At 30.9% G+C, this 9,152-nt stretch overlaps 1 protein-coding gene across 1 annotated transcript; it reads left to right on the top strand.

Annotated features, from left to right (window-relative positions):
* The first annotated feature begins 2,089 nt into the window (after nucleotides 1-2,089).
* Nucleotides 2,090-3,317, top strand: LOC107923699 (LOB domain-containing protein 29). Its single transcript, XM_016853872.2, has 2 exons — nucleotides 2,090-2,402; nucleotides 2,535-3,317. Exons 1-2 carry the CDS (start codon nucleotides 2,124-2,126, stop codon nucleotides 2,958-2,960), a joined length of 705 nt encoding a protein of 234 aa, XP_016709361.2. The 5' UTR covers nucleotides 2,090-2,123; the 3' UTR covers nucleotides 2,961-3,317.
* The last annotated feature ends 5,835 nt before the right edge of the window (nucleotides 3,318-9,152 follow it).

Below are 9,152 nucleotides of genomic sequence, written 5' to 3'. Positions count from 1 at the left end.
TCAAGTGCTCATCTATGTCAATTATTTTATGAAATTTGTCTTCATTATTTTATTTTCTTGTATATAAGATATGGGTTGAATTGTCTTCCTCATCAATCAAAATATTAATTTGCCTTTACCATTCTATTCTGATTTATTAGATATAAATTAATATATATATGAGAGAAACACCATAATGACCCTATTTCCTCAGATATAATTTAATAAGATATATAAGATATAATGACTATTGTAACCCCATTTACTCCTAACACTCACTTAGAAATTGGTTTTATATTTATATAATTTAATTAATCATAAAAAATTAAGATGTAAATGACCATTATGCCCCTATTTACTCCTAAGACTCACTTAGGAGTTAATTTATATGTACCCACACAAAAAGTAAAGCAATTCAACTCTTAATAAATAAATAAAACACTCATTGAGCCTTCAATAAAAAAAAATTAACGATGAATTAAGCCATTCTAAAAATATTAGAAAATTCCAGAAAATTCTAAAAGTACTTAAATTTTTTTTAACATATCATAATTATTTTTTGACATTATAAAAAATATATAAAATTACTAAAATGCACACCCAAAATGAATTTGGACAAATGGACGTTTAGGCTCATCTTAATGTAGATAAATTTTTAAAAAAATCTTAAAAATCTATAATATGACATGCCATCAAGTGTTCACACAGGGGCGTAATTAGGGGGGCTGGCAGGGGCCCCAACCCCCTTAAAATGGAAATTTTTTTTATTTTGGCATTTTAAAATTTTAAATTGGTAAAGGTAAAATTATACTTTGGCCCCCCTAAAAATAACAAATATTTAATTTAATCATTTATACACTATAAAGATATAGGCTACTAAAATAGTAAAATTACAATTTAATTTCATCCCCCTAAAAAAATTGTTTGCGAGTGTTCACGTCCACTACCATGTCGTCAACTTTAACTTAGTCACCACCTCAGTTGTCACGCCACTAATTTAGCAGATTAGTTGCCACATCATCACTTAATGGACGTCATCATCACTCAATTGGAAAAAATTTTAAATACTTAATTGATAACTAATTTTTGATTAAAGGTTTAATATATAATCAACTATGCAGTAGATTTTAATAAATAGTGAATCAATGAGCCACAATTATGCTGCAAATTTTATATGAAAAATACGATAGGTAAAAACTAAAAAAAAAAAACAAATACTAGAAGTTAGATTAATGTGATTCAAAATGTACAACATAAATTATATAAACAGATCCCAAGTAAATTAATGGACAATATAGAAATGTTATTTTGATGCATTAGTGGAGGTATTGAAGCGAGGAAGGTTTTTAAAGTCTAGATTCGTTAGTTTTCATTTATTTCTACTTTTAGATGAAGAAGAGGAGAAACAACTTGAAGTTGTAATTTAGGAGCATGGCGCTATTACCCTTCAATCAATTAAAAATAATATGACACAATAAAAAATAGCCGACTAAAGAAAATAATAATAATTATGATTTTATAGTTTAGATATGAGCAGAGTTTGTAAATGTTTGAGACGTTGTGAGGAGTTGAGTTTGTAGAAAAAGTTTTCCCACTAAAATTAGAACCTTATCTCCACCAATTATTTATAAATCTTTGGAGATATAGCTAGGTAAACTGTTTGCATATGGTGTTAACAATGAATAATATTTACATCTTTCCTTCTCTTTTCTTTTCTGTACATGCCTTTAAACACCAAATTTAAAAACAAAATAACTTGACAAGTTAACACATCATCAGTTTGCCTATATATCAACATTCAATGAAAATCAGGGGGAATAATTGGCATATAAGTCCAATCATCAAGCAAAATAGAAATGGGTTTCTTTTTTAAGCTACTTGTTTTGTCGTATAAGGGTACGAAATGGAATCTCATTTGAGGGTATAAAAATTCAGAATGAAAGGTTGCCACAGGGTTTTTTAAAAGGGGAGAAGAAAAAACAAATGGCAAGTGTAGCCCAATAAGGGGACCAGATGCAATTAAGAATTGATTATTAAATGATCCACCTCCCTCTTCCTCCCGTGTTTATAATCCCCTTTTTGCTTTATGATGTTTAGCTCAACCCCCCCCCCCTCTCTCAAATTACCCACTAAAATAAATCAAAATGACAGGTTCTGGTGCCCCTTGTGGTGCCTGCAAGTTCTTGAGAAGAAAATGTGTTAGAGGCTGTGTTTTTGCACCTTATTTCTGCCATGAACAGGGTGCAACCCATTTTGCAGCTATCCACAAGGTTTTTGGTGCAAGCAATGTCTCCAAGCTGCTTGCTCACCTCCCTGTCAGTGATCGCTGCGAAGCTGCAGTCACAATTTCGTATGAATCTCAAGCTAGGCTTCAAGATCCCATTTATGGTTGTGTTTCTCATATCTTTGCTCTCCAACAGCAGGTTTTTCTCACCACCCCTTTGACCTTGTTTGATATGATGTAATTAGATGAGTTGAAACCCTAATTTGATTTTTGAAATATAGGTATCTATCTAAATCCATTGCTTAGTTCCCTGTGTTTGGAATTTGTGTAGGTTGTCAATCTCCAGTCGCAGCTTGCTTCTCTCAAGGAACAAGCATCTCAGAGCATTGTTAATGGCTCTGTTACTGCAAACCCTAATGGAAAGCTTCCTTCTCAGTTCCAAGATGTTCAAAGCTGGTTCCACTCAGATAATTCAAGCATGGCACTCAAATTTAATCCTAACATTCCCAATCATCCCAGCACAAACTCGTACTGTGAGAATGGGTTTTTGAATCCAAACCCTTTAGGTAATTACGAGAATTCATTCACTTCGCCAGGAGAAGATCATGTGTCATCCTATACTACCACTACTACTTTTGGGGAGGCTTCTCATGCTATGTCTTCCTTAGACCTGCATACAAACAACAGACAATGGGGTTTCCAGGAGGTGGATGACCTTCAATCAATGGCCTTTGGATATGCTCAGCAATATTCATGATGAGGGGATCCAATCCATTTACATATGGTCAATTCAGCACAAGAGATCATTTATATAAAAACCATCGACCTTCCAGTTTTGAATTGAATGCTGCATATTTTGAAACATACATGCACTTTTGTTGGTATAAAAAAAAAAGCTAGGAACCCTAAAGGATCAATGTTCATTTCGGAAACCCTAAAATCTACCCTACTGTGAATCTGTTTTCTATAAATTAATCTGGCCTGGATATTGAGATAGAATATTAGTAGTGTATTTCCTATCTCTGACAAAACTGGAGCTAGAAAATGATCTGGTTTTGGTCGAGCTAATTATTTTGCTTTGTCTATGGACCTCTTAGCCTTTTGAGGACCACATGTAGTTCTTGACCTAGTAATTAAAATTACAGTTACCTAGTTCCTTTCCTACACCACACTTAATTATTTATCTTAGCCGGTTCTATAATTTTATCCTATTCTCCACGTAACGGATTCGTTGCAAGATTCAATCCTGCTCAGTAAAACATCTAGGCTAACAAAATGCATGTCTTCTTACACTACCTTGTTTGGCTTCTTTACAGCATATATAGCTCCACAGACAATCGATTTGAAACTCTGAAATAATTTTCATATTAAAATGGACATGATTATGATCCCAAGTTGAACTTATGGAACCTAACGTTGATCTCCGTTCATCCCAATTTGATATTTCTTCATGATTTCCCTCCTGTTTTCAAGTCTAATAACCCACATTGCACCCCCCTCCCCCAAATAAACAAAGGCTGAAATTAATTACTTCGACATTTGCTTAATCAATGTAGCATAACTCGTGAACTATGACCATAATAATGTAAGCTTTGTTGTACGTGATGTTTGATTATTATATCTTGATAATATGCAATATTAATATTGTTTGCATTCGCAATGTTGAATGCGGAGCCGATTTTTTTGATTTTTCATGATAAGGATTGAAGTAAACAACTTGTATTACACTTCTTCCACTGTATATACATTAAACTTCCTACAGTTGTACATGTATAGATGCATGAAAAAGAATAAACGTAAAATTGTGAAAAACCATAGGCTTACTACTAGATAAAATATCTGATTTATTTGTAATTGCTATGAAGTTTTGAAGTCCTCCATCTAAATCACTAAACGATCCTTACTTTTTATCAAGCAATGCATTTGGATTTTGGAAAAGAAAAAATCAGTAACTAATCAGTGCAAGTGATGATCATGCTTGTTATGAAACATAAGGCCTCAGATATATATTCCCATTTTTTTAAATAAAAAAGCATGCGTGAATAAATTAATGCAAGTTAACTTGGGGCATGAATTTCCCTCCCTCCCTCTGTTAATTGTTACCCTTACAGAGGCCCAATTGAAATGATAATCACAAACACAAGCAGGGCCCATTCGATGTATTTTCCAAAAATAAATAACTCATCTGTGCTACCAACTAATAACAAAATGCTTACCTTATCTCTATTGTATTCTCTTTAACTAATTTCAAGCATTAAGTTCCTTCCAAAAATCTTTATTTTATAATGACTAATTGGATCCATAATTTTTTTTGATAATTAAAGATAAAAGGAATTCAACCTATGTATTTATGTCTACAATTTAGTACTTTTATCATTAAGTTAAAAGATTGTTAACGAATTGAATTGATAATTAAATTAATTAAATTATCAGAAAAAATCATGAAACAAAAAAAGAATTAACGTAATTTATGAATTTTAACATTTCCATAAATAAAAGCAACTTCAGGTTTGCAATTTTAGCATGAATGAGTTGGGATTTCAGATTCCCACTCAAAATATAAGCAACGGTGATAAAGATTAAAGAAGGATTAATGAAGAAGGAAAGAGCAAGTGAGTTCTAACGACTAGCCCCTAAACATGGTAATTAGGTGTAATTTAGTATCTATATATTTTTTTGCTTCACTTTCATATTTGAACTTGGTAAATCCATTTTGATCTCTAAATTTAAAAAATATAAAAGTTTAATAATGTGACACACTGAGATTGTGTCATACCATCATTTGAAAATAGAAAAATTTCAGGTGATGACGTCAATTTTAGAGTGTCGCATACAATGTTCTAATAATCGAACCGGTTAGACCATTAATTTTTAATTTAATTAGTTTGATTAGTTCAACTACTAGACTAACAATAATAAAATAAATATTTAAAAATTTTAAAAAAATTATTAAATTGGTTTAACTATTGATTTTTGTCTCAATTTTCGATTTTTTATTGATTTTGAGTAGTTTCTAATTCAATCGATTCAACCCCTTTGTTTGGTCCAGTATATCAATTTGTTCTCGATCCAATTAGTCCGATTGACCAATCTTGTAATAGCCCGATTTTAGGCTTAGTCGGAACAGTGGTTTCGGGACCACAAATCCGACGAAAAAAAAAATGTAATGGCTTGAATTTTCAGAGGTGTTGGAACGGTGATTCGAGATCACTAAATTCGACAAATGGGTAGAAAATATTATTAATTTAGTAAGTATAAGTTAAATATGAAGTTAGGAAAATTTTTGAAATAGTGAATAGTGCACTAGAAATAAATATTAAAATAATTAGAATCGAAATGAGGTATCAAGACCTCGGGGATTTTAAACTGAGCCATAAATATTTTTATAAATATTTATGGAGTGTTAAAAAGTTAGTATTAAAGTTTCGTTAAGAAATTTTAAAGTTCCGATAATTAATTGAACAAAAAGGACTAAATTGTAACAAATGCAAAATTTTGGGAAATGATTAAATAGCTTAAATGATAAAAGGAAGAGGGCTTAAAAGGCAAATAGACCCAAGGTCTATTTGGGCTGGACGGCAGAGGCATGAAATCAGCAAGAAAGTAAGGAGAATTAAGGGCAAAATTGGAAAATTGCAAAATTTGCTTAATAAAGTTAGGACCCAAGTGGAATTATCTAGATTTCTCTTCATTTTTCTGAATTCTCATCAGCTAAAACACCATGGAAGGGCTTCTTCAAGCTGGTTCTTCATATTTTTATTACAAGTAAGTTCAATTCTTGACTATTTCTTGAAATTTTTGTATTTTTATGACTTTTACAACTAGGCCCACTTGTTAAATCCATTAGTTTTGATTTTATGAAAGAAGTTGAAAGTTGATATGAATATGTGCTGGAAGTATATGATGATTTAGCATGAAATTAGAGCTTTAAATTGTTCATATGCTGATTTTATTGAAAGAATTGAATAGAAAGTGAATGTTTGGGACCTAATAGTAAAAGAGTTGGAAGATAGAGTTATATGTGGAAATTCTGAATTTCAATATTTGTGTAACAACTTATAATGTCTAGTAAAGTACTAATTGAGAAAATTAGATTAATTGAGGGGTTAATTGAGAAAGGACCGAATTGTATAAACTGTGAAATTTGGGGCAAAATGGAAATCAACATTTTGCACTAAAGCAGTTTTGGACAGCAGCAGTAGTGTAACTTTGAAAAATCACCAAAAATTGTAGAGATTGAATTATAGGATGAATAAAATATGAAACTAAAGCTTATTGAGTCTAGTTTCTTATAAAAGAAATGATGTGAGCAATGGAATTGTAAATCATGAGATATAATAGATTTTGTGAGACAAGGTCAGAATGAATTCGGGTTCCCCTGTTCTGACTTTGGAAAATCATTAAAAATTGTACAGAAATGATTATGAGTTATAGTTTATATGGTTAGAATCCTTAATGAGTCTATTTTTAGAAGAAACAAGCTAAAACATCATCCGAATTCTGTACAATGAGATAATTAATTTTTAGTGAAGAGTGGTCGGAACTGTCAGACAGCGAAACAGGGGAAATTTTAAAGAATAAACTGTACTATATGGCTGAACCAAAAATTATGAAAATTTTATGGTATGAAGATATGTGAGTCTAGTTTCAGGGAAAATTAACGGATCTTAATTTGGAGCTCTGTAGCTCCAGATAAAAATAATTTAGTGACTCTGACTCGGATAAACAGCTTTGAATATACATGTTAGTGAGTGTTGAAATTATGGTTAATGTTGTTTAAGTGTGTTATACACATTAAGGATGTGGAATGGAGAGGAGGAGGAGGAAAATTGGGAAATATATGAATGATTCGTGTATAAATGGTCATATGTTTGATTATAACTCATAAACGATGAAATATGAATGATGCTTATTTTTGTGCATTATTGGTCATGGTTTAAGCTCATGTGTGAAAATAAAGTTTCATAGTATGTGTGTATGGTATATTCAGTATATGATTTGGCATGAAATAATACCATGAATGGTTTATGAATTAACACATGTTGGTAAGCCTGATATATGAATAAATGATCAAATTGAGCGGAACGCCGGATTTGAGTACTTCTGATCAAGTGACAAAGTGATAAGTGGTAGCTTTAGCTACACTTATCTGATCAAGTGACAAGTGGAAAGTGATAAGTAATAGCTTCGGCTATACTTATCTGATCAAGTGACAAAGTGATAAGTGATAGCTTCGGCTACACTTATCTGATCAAGTGACAAGTGAAAAGTGATAAGTGATAGCTTCGGCTATACTTATCTGATCAAGAGACAAAGTGATAAGTGATAGCTTTAGCTACACTTATCTGATCAAGAGACAAAGTGATAAGTGGCTACACTTATCTGATCAAGAAACAAAGTGATAGGTGGCTACACTTATCTGATCAGGGACAAGTGATAAGTGATCATACGTAAGACCATAGTTATACTATGGCAAAGTGAAAGTGAAGTACTCAATTTTCTGTGACCGTTCCCTAATTTGATTAAGGATGGTAAGTGACAAATGGGCCCAAAAGAATTAAAGTAAATGGATAAGTGGTAGTGTATTTATATCAGGACGATGTTGTTATTCAAACTAAAGTGATATTTTCATTGCTAAATTGAGAATTTCATAAATGTGTTATTGAATGGTATAATCAATAAACATTGAGTTAAATGGTAAATACGTATTAGTTTTGAATTTGATGTCATTGAATTGTACGTGAATTAAATGGAAATTGCTAGTGATATGATTTAAATTATGAGCATGAGAAATTGCGAATTGAATGAAATGGAAATGAAGCATTAAATTGCATGAGTATGTATCGGGTCTCGCAGGCCCTAATTATTATTATTATAATATTTTGAGGATATATTGTGAAAAGTTATAGAAACATGTTAATTATTTTGAAAGTTTTAATTTTGATGAAATTTTATAACTCGGTTAAATACGTTTACAAGTGTATGTGTTTTGGTAATGCCTCGTACCCTATTCCGGTGTTGGATACGGGTAAGGGGTGTTACAAATCTAGTCTTGTTCCACAAACACTGGTTACATAACAAAATCTTAACAGATATCAAGTTTAAGGATCGAAATGGATTTAATTGTCAAGTTCAAATACTAAAACAACCAAACAAAGTATAAGTATTAAAATGGATCTAATTGTCAAGGGATAAAAATTATATTATAGTAGCCGATTGAGTTTTAGCTCAATTGGCATCGGCATTGTTGCCCGTGTAAAAGGACGTAAGTTTGAGTGTGCTGAAACGCGTTATCCTCTTATTTAAGGGTTGGAGAGGGGTTATGAGTAGTTCTAGGCATTATATCAAAAAGAATATATATAATACGAACTTATAATGAGATATGATTTAAATTTGTTAGTTTCTTATTTCTACTTTTTATTTTTAGGATTTTTTTTTTCAAATGTAGTAAAATTAAATGGGAAAAAATAAATGTATTTGAGTTAAAATAAACATAAATCAGATAAATATATCAAAAATATATATTAACCCAATACAATATATAAAACTGATTTATGCATTTTTTAAGTGGTTTGGATACACATCAAATTGTTGAACCCGTTTATGGATGTATTCAATACCATTTGATAACATTGAGATAGAGAGAGAAACAAAGTTTTTTTTAAAGCAAAAACGAAGTTTTTTTTTCCACAAAAATATTGTATAATATATAAAAGAAACAAAAAAAAATTGAGTAATTATTTGATATAGAGATTAAAAAGTTTTAGAATCCACAAACATAATTAAAAATATCATAATTGTCCTATTTATTTATATATATTTTTATAATATTTTATAAAACGTGTGTTGAGTATGTCTTATATTTTAGTTAAATTTGAGAGATAATCTCCTAGTTAAACTCTGTTTATTTGTTTCAGTCGAATATTGATTAGTCTAGATTATTTTTTTA

This window comes from Gossypium hirsutum, chromosome D11 (assembly GCF_007990345.1).
Source record: "Gossypium hirsutum isolate 1008001.06 chromosome D11, Gossypium_hirsutum_v2.1, whole genome shotgun sequence".
NCBI lineage: Eukaryota > Viridiplantae > Streptophyta > Magnoliopsida > Malvales > Malvaceae > Gossypium > Gossypium hirsutum.
This window is presented reverse-complemented; position numbering and strand designations above follow the sequence as displayed.

What these genes read in the sequence shown, in the direction of transcription:
- LOC107923699 (XM_016853872.2), top strand. Translation starts at nt 2,124, where the DNA reads ATGACAGGTTCTGGTGCCCCTTGTGGTGCCTGCAAGTTCTTGAGAAGA. An exon ending in TCTTTGCTCTCCAACAGCAG is followed by an intron (nt 2,403 to 2,534) that starts GTTTTTCTCACC and finishes GAATTTGTGTAG; the next exon opens with GTTGTCAATCTCCAGTCGCA.